Source organism: Eutrema salsugineum, unplaced genomic scaffold, assembly GCF_000478725.1.
Source record: "Eutrema salsugineum unplaced genomic scaffold, Eutsalg1_0 scaffold_5, whole genome shotgun sequence".
Lineage (NCBI taxonomy): Eukaryota > Viridiplantae > Streptophyta > Magnoliopsida > Brassicales > Brassicaceae > Eutrema > Eutrema salsugineum.
Window position 1 is genome coordinate 3,789,688 of NW_006256612.1, and position 18,515 is coordinate 3,808,202.

The 18,515-nt window shown below is 34.1% G+C and overlaps 2 protein-coding genes and 2 pseudogenes across 2 annotated transcripts; 1 reads left to right on the forward strand and 3 right to left on the reverse strand.

Annotated features, from left to right (window-relative positions):
• Nucleotides 1–1,382: 1,382 nt before the first annotated feature.
• Nucleotides 1,383–2,514, reverse strand: LOC18991966 (annotated as a pseudogene).
• A 5,454-nt stretch (nucleotides 2,515–7,968) lies between these two features.
• LOC18991967 (2-Cys peroxiredoxin BAS1, chloroplastic) lies at nucleotides 7,969–9,445 on the forward strand. The gene is made up of 7 exons (XM_024152189.1): nucleotides 7,969–7,999; nucleotides 8,107–8,171; nucleotides 8,564–8,651; nucleotides 8,742–8,824; nucleotides 8,945–9,073; nucleotides 9,169–9,282; nucleotides 9,368–9,445. Exons 1-7 carry the CDS (start codon nucleotides 7,969–7,971, stop codon nucleotides 9,443–9,445), a joined length of 588 nt encoding a protein of 195 aa, XP_024007957.1.
• Nucleotides 9,446–10,996: 1,551 nt separating this feature from the next.
• Nucleotides 10,997–12,092, reverse strand: LOC18991968 (annotated as a pseudogene).
• A 781-nt stretch (nucleotides 12,093–12,873) lies between these two features.
• On the reverse strand, nucleotides 12,874–16,868 carry LOC18991969 (UDP-N-acetylglucosamine diphosphorylase 1). The gene is made up of 15 exons (XM_006415313.2): nucleotides 16,577–16,868; nucleotides 16,359–16,413; nucleotides 16,123–16,274; nucleotides 15,301–15,340; nucleotides 14,966–15,058; nucleotides 14,762–14,874; nucleotides 14,603–14,677; nucleotides 14,481–14,520; nucleotides 14,311–14,393; nucleotides 14,153–14,230; nucleotides 13,900–14,043; nucleotides 13,737–13,804; nucleotides 13,557–13,671; nucleotides 13,306–13,462; nucleotides 12,874–13,176 (listed from the first exon to the last, which is right to left on the reverse strand). Exons 1-15 carry the CDS (start codon nucleotides 16,802–16,804, stop codon nucleotides 13,079–13,081), a joined length of 1,539 nt encoding a protein of 512 aa, XP_006415376.1. The 5' UTR covers nucleotides 16,805–16,868; the 3' UTR covers nucleotides 12,874–13,078.
• Nucleotides 16,869–18,515: the final 1,647 nt, after the last annotated feature.

Consider the following 18,515-nt stretch of genomic DNA (forward strand, 5'->3'; position numbering starts at 1 on the left):
GTTCTTCTTCGACATAGGTAAGATTGTTTTGTTCAGGTAATGAGTTGATTTCCCCAGTGAACGAATATATACAAATCGATTGTAGTATTTGCTCACAACTCCAAAGTAACGTGTAACACAATTAATTAGGACATGAACATGATAACCAGAGTGAGCGAAGTATGATAAAGCTCACATGAAACCTGTCAACGAAAAGTCACACATATTACTCACAGACACAGCCAAAGTAGCTACTAGCTAGACTCTATGTTATAAATATTATTAAGACAACTTAAGCCAACATGAATTAAAAACCTAGTTTCTAATTAAGAATTTACCAAAATTAAGAATTTCTTTGGTAACTTGATGTTTGCAGAGAGACTCGCTTTAAACGTGAATGTGGAAAAGAAGCCAACATTCTAGTAAGTGTTTTGGACAAAAAATAATTGTTGTTTTTCTGCTGATTTTGTTTGATCAATAAACGGTAACCAATTGATACAGTTTGTTTCTTCTCTAAATGTGTTGCAGCCTTGCAGGTTTCCTTTCACTACAGCGCCTGTGAAAATTTCACATGCGAGATAAAAATGATACTAAAAACACTAGCTAGTAGAGGATGAGGAGGTAAACATTTAATAACACATAGATTCTTAGGTTGTCCAAAATCTCTTTTGATGGTATTTCAACTTCTTATGTGTTTAGTTGGAAACAATGACTAGCCAACTATTCAGAAGAAGAAGACCCTCGATTTATGTAACATAAATTGGAAATAATACAAAACTCCATCCTTTAGCTTTGTATATTACTCTCTTTTCAGCCTTAAATATTGTACGAGGTATCTTGAAAACAATATTCACTATTAATAAATTAGTCACAAACCATAACATAATTCAATTTCTCCATATGTTTACAGGTTCTTGCAAGGGAGATCCAAGAGTCTTATCGAAAATCTAAAGGCGAAAAAAGAAAGATCAAGGGAAGCTATCGCTCAGACAAGTTGGAGGCGGCTGATTAGTTCAAACTACGATGTCTCAACCCCAAAAGACATAAGCTTCAACTCTTGTCTCGGACTGAAATTGAACGACGAGGGAATAGGAGAGATCAAGACGCCATTGATTCTTGAAACAAGTATGGAGTCTCTCTTCTCTTCACCAATGTCATATTCTTCCGCCATTATATTTATATGATGTTAAGGCTTACGAGCATATTATACATTCACTATTGAACATTCTTAAAGGAAGACTCTACAAGAATTGAAGAGTGGTAGATGTGGAATCAAACATTATATTGCTTTCAAGTAAAGTGCAATACAATTAAAGCATGGAGATGAAAGTCTGAAAGAAAGTATGATAAGCCAAATAGCTCACAACTAAACACCTAAAGATGAAAAGCCACAGCCAAACTAGCTAAGACTCTATTTTATAAAAGTTTAGATCCTCCACATGGTCTACAAAGACTTTAACACTACAATTCTCATCATAGTATTCTCCAAAACCTTGGATTTCAACACTTTGGTGAGTACTCCTTTCGGGGTTGAAGTAGAGAACATAAAACGGTTTAGATGCATATCTCATCGACAGAACAATTTCACCCGTAGCTGTCACTCCAGCGATGGTAACACGGCGGAGGTCAACAAATTTATCATCCGACAAAGTGTAAACATATTTCGACCATTTCTGTTTCTCGACATCCTCTAGAACACGCAAACGCAACTTAAGGGTACCATTTCTATCAGCGCTATCATACTTCATAAAAAATTCCACCTAATTTACCCTTATAGTTTATCAATTTATCAGCATTCTTCTTCTTCAGTGACGTAAATGAATTTGAATTTCTCAGACCTAACATCAAAGCAAACTATCAATTCAGAAGTATTATTTTCAGCTATCAGCTATGTAATACAAAACTCCATTGATGCACATCCCTTTGGAGTAACCAATGGTTATGGGAATGGGACACTGGATATTCCTCCAACTCAATTTTCCAATTCCGAATGTCAGAATTCTATGATTATCATAAGCGTTGAACAATACTTTGAATTGCTTGTCAATCGGATCAAACCCTAAAAAGCTATGTGATCTTCCATACGTTCTCAGTTTAGGTAAACTCGCACATTGTCCTGTACTAGGGTTACATATCAGATGCACTTTATATATATATATACCCTTCTGAGAAGAGTCTATAACGAAAACAGATCAAACCAAAGGCATATCCCCAAAATTCCGTCCACGAGTGTCCATGGATCTTCACTCGAAAACCGGCTGCAACTACAAGAGATGACTTCTCATCTGGATTCTGAGGCTGAGGTGACGAGAAGAAGCTCCACTCATGGTCTTGGTTAAGGGCGAACAAGAGACGTGGACGAGCCGAGGATCTGGTTAGGAACAAATCGGTGAAATATGGACGGAGAAACATTTATCTCCATAGCTTTGAGAGGCTACGAAACCTAGCAACTGACTTGGCTGGCAATCTCGAGAATATCTCGCTAATGAGATCAATCGGGATTGAATCTGAATTTTCTCCTCGGCTATTCACCATGATCGTTGTATTTGCTGATCAGAGGGAAAGAGAGAGAGACATAATTTATTACTGAGGACAAATAATATATAGATTTCGGTAACCTAAGACACCAAAATCGGAGATTAGAGTACCTTAGGTACCAAGTAATCCAATAAATACCAGTTCCGGTTTGCAAAATATTGAGCAATTTGGTCTGGTTAACAGTTCGGTTCAGCAGGATAGTTTGTGACGAATAGAAAACTTTCGTATTTTGTTTCTGCTTAATATTCCTAGAATCTGGAATTCGTATATAAATCTCTGTTCCTCTAAACCGTCGCAGAAGAAACGTAAGTTTTCGAGCGAATTACTTCAATCCTCTGTTTCTAAATAGATTATTTCAATGTTTTGTTGTTCTTAGACTTTGGTAGGTTTTATTCATTCAGGTAATGAGTAAATTTCCACAGTGAACGAATATTTACAAATCGATTGTAGTATTTGCTCACAACTCCAACGTAACGTGTAACATGATTAATTAGGGCATGAACAAAATATGAAAAACCAACAGAGTGAAAAAGCTCAGACGAAACCTGTAAATGACAAGTCACACATATTCACACCAAAAATAGGCTACACTCTATATTATACATATTGTGAAGACTCTTATCTTGTGAAGACAACTTCAGCCGACATATATTAAAAACTTAATTTCTTGAGAGTTTCTTTGGTAACTTGATGTTTATACAGAGAACACAACTTGTATTTAGAGAAAATTTTGTTAAGTATTTATGTTCAAATTTAGAATAGAGAAATTTTAGTTAAAGTAGACAAATTATGTGTGAAACTCTGAGGAACGATTAAAGAAAAAATTACATTAGATTATTAGATATGCTACAATGGATACAAAACGCCAAGACCTCTCTCTCTCTCTCTACCATGGGAAGATTTAAGTTTATAAGCCACAGCCGAAGATTAAAAATGTGTGTGCTAAAATGTTTGATCAATAAACGGTAAGCAATTGTTATAGTTGTTTCTTCTCTAATTGTGTTGCAGGTTTCCTTTCACTACAGCGCCTGTGAAAATTTAACATGTGAGATAAAAATGATACTAAAAACACTAGTAGAGGCATGAGGAGGTAAACATTTAATAACACATAGATTCTTAGGTTGTCTAAAATCTCTTTTGATGGTATATTTTCAACTTCTTAAATGTATTTTTAGTTAGAAAACAGACTAGAAACTATTCAGAAGACCATCGATTTATGTAACATAAATTGGAAATAATACAAAACTCCATCTTTTAGCTTCGTATATTTACTCTCTGTTCGGTCTTAAATATTGTACGAGGTAACTTGAAAACAATATTCACTATTAATAAATTAGTCACAACCCATAAAATAATTCAATCTCCATCTGTTTACAGGTTCTTGCAAGGGAGATCCAAGAGTTTTGGAGTCCTATCGAAAATCTAAAGGCGAAAAAGAAAGATCAAGGGAAGCTATCGCTCAGACAAGTTGGAGGCGGCTGGTTAGTTCAAACTCCGATGACTTAACCCCAAAAGTCATAACTCATAAGCTTCAACTCTTGTCTCGGACTGAAACAAAACCAGGAGTGAGTTTGAGAGATCAAGACGCCATGGATTGCTGAAACAAGTATGGAGTCTCTTCTCGTAACCAATTGTCATACACTTCCGCCACTAATTTAATATATTAGGTGAATACCCGCACGTTCTATGCAGTTGTTTTTTTTTCAATTTTTCAAATTCTTTTTATATTTTTATAAAAACTAATATAATCATCATTTATTACTTACTTAATTGTTAATATTTTATTTTTAAAAATTTTAAAATATTAATTTAAAATACATATTGAATATTATTTAATAATTTAAAGTTATATTAAAATTAATAAATACCATTCAATATTTTTAATTAGTTATAACATAAATTTTTGTTTATAATTTACATAAATATTAATTAATAATCAGTTAATAAAAATAAAATTAATATAATCATCATTTCATTTGTTACTTGTGAGTATTTTATTATAAATAATCATAAAGTATTAATTTAAAATATATCTTGAATATTATTAAGTAATCTACAGTTATATAAAAATTAATACATATCTATTAATATTTTTAATTAGTTATCACATAAATTTTCATTTAACATTAATATAAATGTTAGTTAAGAGTCAATTAATAAAACAATTTTTTTATATTCTTTAAGTTTTTTAAAATTTAATATTAAAATTTAATATTAAAATTTAGTAATTAAAATTTAAGTGACAAGTGTCAACCTCGCTGATGTGTCAAGCATATGGAGAAAGTTGAGTAACTTTTATATATACTATGTGAATACCCGCGCAATGCACAGGTTTTATATCATATTACCAGTGGTGTTGAGTATAATATGTTGGTAAAAGCATGAAAACAATTGTGATGAACTCTAAAACTTTGATATTATTTGATATTATAGGAAAAAGCCAAACATTGAACCAAAAAAATATGTTCTCTTGGAGAGAGTATCCAAACGGAATGGTTTGATGTTATGCCTCAAATCTATACCTCAAAATACGGTCATTCTTCACAGTGAAATGTGATTCAGTAAAACCTTGCACCTGAAATGAAACACAAAGAAATTCATCTCGACAGTCGAACCATTTTATTTGTGACCATACATGCAAATTAAATTCAACTTCTTTAAGAATGCCACAAAAGAGAAGAAGCTTTAATATTATTACATTTCACGTGCATCATTATAATTCCACAATCTCTTGTCTAGAAATCTATTGAAGATGTGAAAGCAGACCCACCAACAATACTAATATCTAGCTTTAAGTGACATAAGATTTCAGATTTCAGTGTAAACCTTCAAGATTTCAGTGTAGTATGGTAATCCAAATGTGGCCATTGCCCAAAGCAAATCATCTCCACATCTCCATTAGTGATCTTCTTTTTCTCTCTTTGGCACTTATAATACCTCACTCTGCTTTTCAAAATATGCACGACATCATTACACATTTTGCATTATATATATATATATATAATGACATAGTGAATTAATAGAATCCTAAATTAACAATCCAATTTACATTTCCAGGAAACGAGAAAGAGAAGGAGCGCGTTTCACAACAAGAAGTAACAAAAAACAACCCATTTTAAGAAATAAAACAACATATTTTGCAATCTCAAAACCAAATCAGATGTTAATGTTACCCAAAACCAAAGATTTAGGCTAGAAATCGGAGAAAAAATTAAAGGCCCAACTATAAGTAAAGATGGTAGATACAAAATCTAAATTCTAATTCGATAATAGCTTGTGCCTATGTAACGACAAAAGTTGAGACTTAAACTTTATCATGCAGCTCAATATATCGATCAAACGTAATCAATACAAAAAACTGGTGATTCATCTTGACATCAACATACGAAACAGAATAAAATGAAATTTAGATTCAAGAGAACATATTAACCATGCCGAAACAATTAAGACAAAAGGCGGTGAGGGCAAATAACGCTTTCAAGCTTACGGTACTAATATGAGATGTATTAAAACATTCCCGGCCAAAGGTTTCGTTGGAGAAACCAAGTTTATAGATTGCTTAAGTTACAAATTGGAATCTAAACTCCTTGAGAAAGCATTCCCTTTATCAGAAGGGATAACCAAGGGGAAGAATTGATATCCAAGAACTCAACCAACAAGACAATCACTACCTGCAACCTATCTACACAGTTCCATCTCACATTCTAATTTCTAATTAAGCTTTAAGATTATGAGATTGAACATGCAATATGTACTTACTTCTTGATAACGGACATGTAGTAGGGCTTGACCTTCTCTACGTCAACGTGAACTATGCTCTTGTTGTATAAGTCGTGTTTGCTGTAATAACACCAATAATAAAACATACAAAAATTTAGTGATCCTAGTTATTAGAATCAATAACAGTTCTATCATGCTTAACAATTTGTAATTACTTGGAAACGTGTAGCCACTTGAAGTTCTCGTTGTCTTCCTCATTTCATAAGATGGGTGTCTCCTCTAGCCGTGTGAAATGTTGCAGATATGCATGAAATTCATTGAATTAAATATAATCTTAACAAAAATTTTACCAGCAACAGCAACTGAGCATTCCAAAAGACTTAATCTTTGAACTTGACACATCCTTCCAAGTACCAATAAAGCACTTCATCTTAACACATAAATATGGCACTTAAAGCCAGAAATTATAATAAAAATTCCCCCGATTCATACAAGAGTAACAAAAGATAAACACCCACTAAAGTAGATATAAAACTCCTGCCTTCACCAGAATTTGAGATTCCTTACGAAGCTTTAATAACAAAAATCCAATTGAAGTTATTGAGAGCATGATCTAGTACAAAAAAAAAACATGTTCTTACCTCAACAAGTGTTAAAAGCCTCTCTTTAAGCACATGCCCTTGATGACCATCAACTTGGGGTTGAGGAAATCAATGGTGTGTGAGGAGAGCGATATCGACGATACACAACAAAAAAAACAAATGATCCGAAATCTTTCTGTTTAATAATTTTAGGTGACACGTGGCACTCTCTCCAGTGCTGACGTGTCAAGCAGCTGGAGAGAGTTGGCCTGCTTTTATAGTATAGAAGATTACAAGCATATTAGACACTCACTATTGAACATTCTTAAAAGAAGACTCTACAAGAATTTAAGAGTGGTAGATGTGGGATCAAGCATTATAGTGCTTTCAAGTAAAGTACAATCTTAGATATAATACTTGCTCAACTCTCTCCAGTTTTGCGACACGTCAGCACCTGTAAGAATGCCACGTGTCATTTTATTATTGAAAAAGACTCCTAAATGTTAAGTGTATCCTTCTCTTCATCTTCTCTTGTACAATATTTTTACGTCTTCGCAACGCTTCCTCTACTCTTCATCCCGATATCCTTCATGTTCTCACTAAATACATCTCTCCACTGATCAATTAGGCCACGCTATTATCAGTTTTCCTTTCAAAAATCTTGGGTACTTGCTAATTTCGATTTTCCTACAAAAACCCATTTGATGGTCATCTAAGATTCTACAGAGGGAATGGAATCTCTGGATCTAGCTTAGATTTTGCATCTACTAATCTTTTCTCGGCTCATACTCGATAGAAAACATGTATCCGACATGCATGATTCAAAAAAAAAATTGTTTTCTTTCCCTTTTTAGGAAAAAAGTGTTTCTCATTCTCATTCTTATCAGGATCCACCGAATTTGGCAGCAAGGTGATTTGGAAACCCTAATTTCTTGGCTAAGTTAACACAACTCCTGAATGGGCATTGGACAACACACTTATTATGACGAATCTGCCTGAGTTTCTCGTCCCAGCGGAGATATTTCGAATCTGATGCTGGGAAGTAAACTTCTTCATCAGGTATTGTAGAAATCCACTTAATTTTCGAAAAAGATATCTCACCATTTCACGTGAAATTCGAGCTTGTGTATTTCACTGTAATCAGGCATCAATGAAGTCGTATGGACATTTGAGCATCAAAGGTAAGTAAGTTTATCATATTTGAAAATTTTTACCTTAGTGAAGGGTTTCTCTTCACTCCATGTCTCTTGAATATCTAAACCCATTATATTATTGATAACAAATGTAGACATCTCTGTAGAAGTTGATGGTGCTCTTAACAGGGTCACATGGATAAACTATATAACATCACTTGTATGTTTCTCTATAGAAATTTTTTTTTTGGCTATTAGATTTTTGGGTTATTTATATATCCACTATAGATGAATGTTGACGTAAAATCAATTGCTTAGCTATGTCTGGCCATGACTCAGGGCATAGGTCTTATTTTTGAATTTAATGACGGAGCCATGAGTATATTGGAAGTTAAGTTCTTACTTCTCAAACTACATTACCATTGATTTATTTAGCTGATCCAAAAGAAACAAGTCCGTTTTCTGATGGTCAATGGTGTAGATCTTGTTTAGTGAGTTTTTGAGAAACCGATTGTTTGACAAGCTAAGAGTCACACCAAGCTAATGTTTGCTGCAAACTTCAGATTCTTTTTTGTGGCGTTCAAAATCATAATTTATGGGTCACATTGTTAGGAGGATGTATTTGAGCGACAAAAGGAAGCACTAAATAAGAACATTGGAGGAGGTCTGCTTGGAGTTGTAATGGCTGTTGTGGAAACAGGTGGACAAAGGCGAAGATGAAGAGCTGAAAAATCGAATATCTGAGGTTCACTGAGTTCTAATCATTTTTTTGGTATCTTTTGTCTTGTAGAGATTACTGCCTTCAGTGACCGGCATGCAGAGTTTGAGAAGTTTTTGAACACAGAAATATTAGGTGTCTCTGTCGATAGTGTGGTAAGTATATAACTATACAGTTAGTTACCATAAGTTGTCAAAAAAAAAAGTTACCATCATATTTCCACGTCCTTCTTTATTTTTATCTGTTTGTAATTGCTTGACTCATCCTTCCTGCTTTCTGCTGGTGTCTATGTGTGGGTTCAAACAGACAGGAAATCTGGAGTTCTTGGTGATCTAAACTATCCCCTTATTTCAGATGTCACTAAATCGATCTCAAAGTCATTCGGAGTGCTCATCCATGATCAGGTAAATTGGTAACCTCTCAAGCTTGACTATATGTTTAAATTTCTAAATCGTTTGGGAATTATCAAAAGCTGAGAACTTTTGTGTGGTAAAAACAGGGAATAGCACTGAGAGGGCTCTTCATAATCGACAAGGACGGAGTGATCCAACATTCCACCATCAACAATCTTGCTATTGGCCGAAGCGTTGATGAGACAATGAGAACCCTCCAGGTATACGAATAACCAGTTTACTCAAAACCGTGCTTTCTTTCATTAACCCGATTATCCTTTGCATGATGCGTTCTCGATGTTGCAGGCCTTACAATACATCCAGGAAAACCCCAATGAAGCCTGCCCTGCAGGATGGAAACCAGGGGAGATGAAAGAAAGATGACATGAGGACCATCCGGAGGCTGTAGTAAAGTGGGAATTCTTAATCGTAAGTTAAGTGCAGAGGAATGGTTTTATTGAACTATTGTCTTAAGTGCTTGAAATTGTTTCGGGTTCATTTTAAAATATGCAGTTTGCATCTTAATACCTGAAGTAAGCTAATTGTGAAGTCTGAATTTGAACTTGGATAAAGAAAACTAAATCTTCAATCTTCTTTCTCTTCTGGAGTTTGTTGATAATTATATATATTTTAAATGATAAGAATCGTTGTCAAGAAAAAGTTTTACAAGTGTTGGATTTTTCGTTAACGATAATGTGTTACTTCCATAAACGCCAGCCATATGCAATTTAAAAATTTCCAGTTAATGGAGGAAGACTACTAAAAGAGCAAACTGATCAACGAAGAAGAATTACACACGCAAAACAAGTTCGATGCCAATAAATCTTTTCAGTTCATGTATCTAATCACTTATTGGCTTCTGAATTCAATATCTAATTACTTATTTACATTTTACAATATAAAGTGTTTAACTGTACATATATCTAAACCTTTAATGTTATTACAAAGAACAGAACTACAAGTTTTGAAGTCTAAATCTTCAGAAGAGAAACGCGATGAGAACAAAATTAATGAGTAATATTAGTAAGAAAAACATGATGAGAAATATTTCCTAAATCTCCACTTGAACACATCAAAAACAAAAATCAAAAATACTCAACAAATTAAAAAACAAAACAAAACAAAACAAAACGCAAAATTATTGAATGTATCAAGGATTTACCAAGTTTATTGTGATTCTGGGTTGAGCAAAACATTAAAGAAAGAATGTGAAGGCTTAATTGTTGCTTCTTCTAGAAAATAATAATTGATTTTATTGTACTCACTGTATCTTTATTTGAAATAGGTTTCTTCATGTGGTTTTCTATATGGCAGAAAGAGCATGGAGCCATGCAATGGAAAAAAAAAGCTACCAGATGGGCCTAATGCACGGTAGCGGATATATTTAGTTGGTAAGCTGAGGAAGGCAGTTAAATGGGGATCACCTTTCTCAAATTTGTGCTCTATTAAGACAGATTCCAAGACATCACTGGAAGCTGAGATATTTCAGTGACCCCAAATGTTGCAGTATTCAAAAAAATAGATTTAACCTAACTACTGCCTTGAATGAAAGAATAGAATACCTCTGTTTTAGGCTTTTAGCTTACTTGTTATGTGTAAAATGCATGTGTATTCTTTTAAAAAATCAAAATATTTTAATAGAATTAACAACAAACTAATAAAAAGAAAAACGGACATGATCATGTTAAAAAAACCAAAAAATATGGAATAAATAAATGCAAGATCTTACTTACTCAAATATGAAAACAATAAACAAACAATAAACATTAGTTAATTTCTTATGAAATCGTAAATAATAAAAACTACCTGCGCGTAGCGCGGGCTTTCACCTAGTATAATTAAAGCATGGAGTTGAAAGAAAGTATGATAAGCCAATTGCTCACAACGAAACACCTAAAGATGAAAAGCCACGTCACAGCCAAACTAGCTAAGACTCTATCTATAAAAGTTTAGATCCTCCACATGGTCTACAAAGACTTTAACACTAAAATTCTCATCATCGTAGTCTCCAAAACCTTGGATTTCAACACTTTGGTGAGTACTCCTTTCGGGGTTGAGGTAGAGAACATAAAACGGTTTAGATGCATATCTCATCGACAGAACAATCTCACCCGTAGCTGTCACTCCAGCGACGGTGACATAGCGGAGGTCAACGAATTTATAATCCGGCAAAGTGTAGACATATTCAGACCATTTCTGTTTTTCGACATCCTCTAGAACCCACAAATGCAACTCAGGGGTACCATACTTCATAAAAATTCCACCTAATTTACCCTTCTAGTTTATCAATTTATCATAATAAAAGCATTCTTCTTCTTCAGTGACTTCAATGAATTTGAATTTCTCAGACCTAACATCAAAGCAAACTATAAATTCAAAAGTATTATGTTCAGCTATGTAATACAAAACTCCATTGATGCACATCCCTTTGGAGTAAGGCGAAGGGTTTATAGGAATGGGACACTGGATATTCCTCCAACTCATTTCTCCAGTTCCTAATGTCAGAATTCTGTGATCATCATAAGCCTTGAACAATACCTTGACTTTTTTGTCAATCGGATCAAACCCAAAAAAGCTATATGATCCTCCATGCGTTCTCAGTTTAGGTAAGCTCGCACATTGTCCAGTACTAGGGTTACATATCACATGCACTTTATATGAGAACTGTATATAACAAAAACAGATCAAACCAGAGGCATATCCACAAAATTCCATCCACAAGTACACTTCAGGGATCTTCACTGGAAAACCGGCTGTGACTACAAGAGAAGACTTCCCATATGGATTATGAGGCTGAGGCTTACGAGAAGAAGCTCCACCCATGGTCTTTATTAAGAGCGAACAAGAGACGTGGACGAGCCGAGGATCTGGTTAGGAACAAATCGGTGAAATATGGACGGAGAAACATGTATCTCCATAGCTTTGAGAGGCTTCGAAACCTAGCAACTGACTTGGCTGGCAATCTCGAGAATATCTCGCTAATGAGATCAATCGGGATTGAATCTGAGTTTTCCTCTCGGCTGTTCACCATGATCGTTGTATTTGCTGATCTGAGGGAAAGAGAGAGACATAACTTACTGAGTACATATAATATATAGAGTCAGCGCTAACCCTAAAACACCAAAATCTGAGATTAGCGGTACCTTAGGTACAAAGTAATCCAATAATTACCAGTTCCGGTTTGCAAAATATTGAGTAATTTTGTCTGGTTAACCGTTCGGTTCAGCAGGATAGTTTTGTGACGAATAAAAAACTTTCGAATTTTGTTTCTGCTTACTATTCCTAGAATCATAAATTCGTATATAAAATCTCTGTTCCTCAAAAACGTAGCAGAAGAAATGTAAATTTTCAAGCAGATTACTTTAATCCTCTGTTTCTAGGCAGATTATTTCACTGCTTTGTTTTTCTCTGAATTTGGTAGGTTTTCTTTGTTCAGGTAATGAGTAGATTTCCCCAGTGAACGAATATTTACAAATCGAATGTAGTATTTGCTCACAACTCCAAAAAAACGTGTAACACAATTAATTAGGACATGAACATGAAAACATGACAACCAAGAAGAACAACATATGAAATTCCAACAGAGTGATAAAGCTCAGACAAAACCTGTAAATGACAAGTCACACATATTCACAGCCAACATGTTTATGTTATACATATTGTGAAGACAACTTCAGCCGACATATATTAAAAACTTAATTTCTTAAGAGTTTCTTTGGTAACTTGATGTTTATACAGAGAACACATCTTGTATTTAGAGAAAAAAATTGTTAAGTATTTATGTTCTAATTTAGAATAGAGAAAATTCTAGTTGAAATAGACAAATTATGTGGGAAACTCTGAGGAAAGATTATAGAAAAAATTATTACATATGTTACAATGGATACAAAACGCCAAGACCTCTCTCTCTCTCTCTCTCCCATGGGAAGATTTAAGTTTATAAACCACAGCCGAAAAAACCAACAAAAAAAAAAATAAAGCGAAAAACCAAAGCAGGTGAAAAAGAAATAAAAATCATTAGAGGGAAATCTCACAAGGTGCATGAAACGTTCTTCCACGACAAATAGCTTCAAGATTTTCTCCAGCGTACGAGCACAACGGTGAAACCTCAACACCTATTTTATTTTTATATACATAAAATTTTGCATAAACATTATTCATTAGGAAAAACAAAAGTTCTGAGAAAAACTCTATATATATATATATATATATATATATATATAAAATATATTTGGAATTTTTACCAGTTGCATATAAAGGCACAGAATGTGTTAAAAAGCCACCAGCTGCTATGACCCAACGTGTGTGCAGCCTTAGAACCAAAAGCCTAGCACTTTCTGGTGTATCAAAATTCGACCCATTTGCATTCTTTACCGGTGCAAACTCTTCTTCTCTTAAAACCTGCACATTTGCTCAATCCAATTTCCAGGTTTTTAAAATTTTAGTTTTGCTTAGTGATTTTTTTTCTTGAAAGAAATGATATATAGTTACGTACCTCAAAGAGTGCGGTTGAAGGAGCATACGGAAAGGAATCGAAGATGAATTGTTCTAGTTTCAATCCCATTGTGTATCCATTCATAGATGGTATCTTCTTCTCTGCCAAATGGTAGCTGCCAAAAACAACACTTTAATACACACAATTTGCAAGATTCCGATTGTAAATTGTGAAACTTACACGCTGTCTTTTTCAAGGCCGGTCGCTACTTGATTAAGGAAATCTAAAGTGAACATGTGTAAGCACACCTGATGGCAAAAGATGCAAGGCAAAAACGTTTCATAAGCTTTTTGCAATTTGAGATGAGCAGTGAAATTCATAACAAGAAGAAAGGGGTTATTACGTTACTCCAGCAATATTGAAGACGTCCTGTTCTTTGATTAATCGCAGAAGCCATTGACTGATCTAGCTCACTGTACTCAACTACAGTCAATGGTCCGCCTTTTCCTCTTCTAACGAATACTCCCACCTGTTCTTGAGGATATGCCTGTTTTTTTATCATACACAGAGAAAAAAGAACATTGAATCTCAAAAAGATGAAAGTTGGAATCTTAAAATATTCCTGAACCAGTGAGATACTACATAATCTTAGATACCTTCCGCACAACTTTTGCAGCCGAAGCAGCCCCTTTGTCGATAAAGTATCCTAGAAAAGTAGGATCAGCTACTCGAACCTGTTTTCCAAGATTCCACTTTATAACCAAGAGACAGAGTTGAGAAAATTAAGCACTCATGATTTTACAAGAAAACTAACCAGGACATTGTCAACGCCATAGCAATCGACGTATTTAATCCCCCTTGAAGCCATATCCTCTAATAACCTTGAAGACTTCAGAGCTGTAAGAAATCTCGTATCAGATTCAGCTAATGGTTTGAGAAGAAACACATGATGGTAAAGAGGGAGAATCAGTTTAGTAAACATACCTGCGTAGACTCCCCCATTACCATCTGGAGCTTTAGCTAGCTGTTTCATGATATGTAACTAATTAACTCATAAAGCCGATTTCTTTTACAAATTAAGATAACCATATAGTATTGTAACATACACTGAAAGGTGTCTCCATGATAAACTTTCCATCCTTTGTAACGCAAGGCAAAGTACCTTGTTGGAAAAAACTGATCTGTAGTAAAGTATTAAAGAATGGTCAGACACGGAAAGAACAGTATGACTCGCGAAATATCATACAACGAAGAAGCATCTTTACTTGATCTGGTTCGAGGCCAAAGTATTTGTGACTCGAGAAATATTTTCGCGTCGCCTCATCAGTGAATGGACTAGTCATAATATACCAGTGTATTGTAACCGGGCGAGTTGAACCTGAAGGTAAAATATTAAGTTAAAAAGGAGTGTCAAAATATGGTGTAATGGTACATACACATTGGAATGTAGAAGAGTTTATGAGTCTCACCCTCACTCATTACTTGAGCAGCAAGTCTTTGGACACATAAGATTCTCTCTGCTTGAATCTGGAAGAGCGATTTCCCTGATGGCAATCCGATATCTGAGATGGAATTAAGTCAATATCTACTATGTTAAGCAACCTGAGCCAATTTCAAAGCATGACAAAGAATCAAACAACTCTTATTACTCTAGAACATAAGATTCATAAAAACTCGCAGATTGAAAGAACGAAAGGCGAGAGCTTATCTATGACATATTGACAACTAACAGGTGAATTCTCCAAACACTGTAACTGTAAAGAATGGACAGAGGAAAAATATAACTAGAATGAAAAGTACTCACTGAAACATCCTTTTGGATCTGAACTTCCAAGCCTTGTTCCCTGCATTAATTAGTTTCATAATCAAATTATTTTCATTACAATGGGGATCACTTGACGAATGTACTAAACAAAAACTACAATGTGGGGGGGAAAATACAAAAATTAACCGGAATCTATTTAAAAAAAAAAAAACTAATTTTCACCTCTCAACATCATTAACGTGGTTCCTTCTATAATCAGATAAACATCATTCATTTTCCTAAGCACAATACGAGAGAAAGAATATATTCTCAAGTTGTTATGGAAATGAAGTAATCTCCACGCAACTCATATATTCAAATCAGATTTTTTTTTCAACCTTCCTTACATCACACGAAACAGAGCATCCTAATGTAGGAAAAAAAAAACAATATTGTTTTAAAGTTACGGAATCCTATAAAAGCATCTTTTCAGATCACGTGATCATTCATTCATGATCCTTTTATTTCATATAAATTAAGCAGAAGGTTCCTCCTAGAAATGGCCATTACTCTCAAACTTATCTAGAAATAAAACCCACCGACAGTGATTTGTTTTGAAAATTAATCATGATTGCCACTATAATAATAACCCCTACTTATCTAAACAACATTTTTTCTTCCGTTTTTAGCAATTATGTAAAGTAAACACCGCACTAATCCAATTATTTAAAGTAGGTAGCATTATTGCAAAACTCATCGACAAGAGAATCATTTTCGCACCCTCATTAATCTCGAGTAGCTAGCTATACAAATTATTAAATTAGCATCAACGAAGTAAGACAAAAATTGGATTAATCAAAATCAAAAAATGAAGGATTTTACCTGTCCACCAGATAAAAGCACAACTCCTAATTTTCCTTCATAGATAGTCTTTAATCCCATTTTCCACCATTTCTCTCTATCTTCCATTGTTCTTCCATCAACTGTTGATACCCAATTCTCCGGCACCGGCTCTATCGCCGCCACAGGCAAACCTATAATAATAACAGAGACCTTAAATCCAAAATTTTGAAAAGAAACAATGCATGTAAAATTTGAATGTGAGGAATTGATGAAACCTTGAGAGTGAAGTGAGCATCTGATGATCCGATCTATTCTTGGAAGATCCAGATTCTGGGAAGAAAAATAATAATAATTATTAATAATAATATAACCCAAAATTAGAATACTATCACTGACAGTGTTTCAGTTAATTCGCTAATTTCAAATCTGAGATTCCGAATCCGGCAATGTCTATCGCGAAATCTGGAAATTCCGGCAAAATAATCCGATTTACCTCGATATCTCTGACGAGGAAATCGCGCTCGTCCGGTGAAAGCTCATCCCAGAGAGAGAAAACATCTTCCTGTCCATAATCTTTCAATCTCTCAACCAAAGCTTGACGCGGCGAATTCATCTGAGGAGGAGAAACCATCTCCGCCGTCGTCGTCGTCGTAGTCGTCGTCGTCGTCGTCGATGTTAAAGCCGATGTTCCGTTGTCTCTCTCCATCGACGGTTCCCTCATTTCTTCTCAGTGGATCTCTCGAGGCCAAAATCAAATCTAATCGGGATTTTTTTTTTTAGAGACGTTTGGCTTAGTTTTTTTGTTTGTTTGGAAGAGACTTATAAAGGCCAAAAGGAGGAAGAAGGAGAGGAGCGAAGAACAGTGGCGAAGAAGACAAGGATCAAAACAAAAAAAATCAATCGACGTGTAACAACTGGAGTATTTAAATGACGTTTTTACCCTTTTGTAGTCTCATGCATTCTGTCAGAGTCCTCCGACAGTTTGTTGGCTATCCCCTCTGGCTAAGTCAGCGGGTTTTAGATTTCGTTTTTTCCGTATTAGTATTATTTTTCAATCTTTAGATCCCATTTTCCGATAAAAATGTCTATTTAATTGATAAATCTTAAACGTAGTAGCAACTAAAAGTCGTTGGTCGCTAAAAGTATCACTGAATTAGCAAGTACAAAATGGATACTTCAAATTTAGTCGTTGGCTACTACGAAACGATCAAAGAAAACAATAGCATTGATCGTTACAACTATAGTCTTACATCGCTAATGATTGCAAAATGAACAGGACCATTATATATATTATGATACAGGATAACAATCGCTTATTATGCAATAGATCAATTGCATCTAACTGACAAACAAATTAAAGGTTCATATGAAAAATATTATACTATAAAAAAAAAGCACAATGAATAGTAAAATTATTCCAAATGAAATAGTAAAATCTCACTTGTTCACTTGAACATATAAATATCCTAATTTCCATAACAATTATGTGAAATAGTAAAATCATTCAAAATGTTGAAAAATCACGCTTTTTTTTTTTAAACCTTATAATCACACTTGTTCACTTGAACAAACAAATATCTTGTCATTTACTTGACTGTTACTCAAATTTTTGTCATTCTCTCGAAATGTAACTTAATCAAGCATCATCCACAATAGACGGATCTTTCTATTTATAATATAATGGACAATATTTTATGATTGTACAAAAATATTATAAATTTCGTAGTTTGTGGCTTCATATATGCACGTATTTGTTTTGTTTTCCCATTTTTTTGTTTGGTTAAAACAACGAACAATACGTGAATCACCGACATATATATTATGGAAAACAAAATTTGTTTAATTGTATAGAGATTTGCTTCCTATTTATGGAAAGTGATATGGGGCATTTTTATGGGCTTGGTGAAGTTCATAGCACCTTTAGGCATGTTAGTTTTTGTGATGTAGTATTCTGTATTTGCCAAAGGAAATAACTAATGGTCACACGATGTAAATATTGATGCTTTGTAGCTTTTATAAAAAAATGGATATTGTTGTATGTTCCCAATAAAAACATACACACTATTTGATTTTTATGATTAAGATAGTTATGAAAAAATAGGTTGTAGTATACATTAAAACATATCAAATTTTGAAAGCAATACTTATTACAATTTTAGATGGAACTAATGATCACATTCGGAATGTGTATTACTCCTAATTAATTAACCTGAATTTAAACCGGTATCAATCGGAGATTTATTAAAAGAAAAATACAGATTGTTCCATGTTTTGGACATTTAAAATGGAATGAAGAAAAATGACATAAAACATGAGCACAATCCTACTTCTAGTAAAACTCTCGTGATAGCAGAATGCCAGAATCCAAATTAACTTATGAGACCAATTTTCGTATCAAAAACATGAGAATTGTAAATGCAAAAAAAAAAGCA

Excerpts from the sequence above, each read along its gene's own strand:
- LOC18991967 (XM_024152189.1), top strand. The coding sequence starts at position 7,969 with ATGAAGTCGTATGGACATTTGAGCATCAAAG. Across the intron at positions 8,652-8,741 it reads AATGGCTGTTGTGGAAACAG|AGATTACTGCCTTCAGTGAC; the intron begins GTGGACAAAGGC and ends TTTGTCTTGTAG. Across the intron at positions 9,283-9,367 it reads AGACAATGAGAACCCTCCAG|GCCTTACAATACATCCAGGA; the intron begins GTATACGAATAA and ends TCGATGTTGCAG.
- LOC18991969 (XM_006415313.2), bottom strand. The coding sequence starts at position 16,804 with ATGAGGGAACCGTCGATGGAGAGAGACAACGGAACATCGGCTTTAACA. Across the intron at positions 16,275-16,358 it reads ATGCTCACTTCACTCTCAAG|GTTTGCCTGTGGCGGCGATA; the intron begins GTTTCATCAATT and ends TTATTATTATAG. Across the intron at positions 14,875-14,965 it reads TGCTCAAGTAATGAGTGAGG|GTTCAACTCGCCCGGTTACA; the intron begins GTGAGACTCATA and ends TTTTACCTTCAG.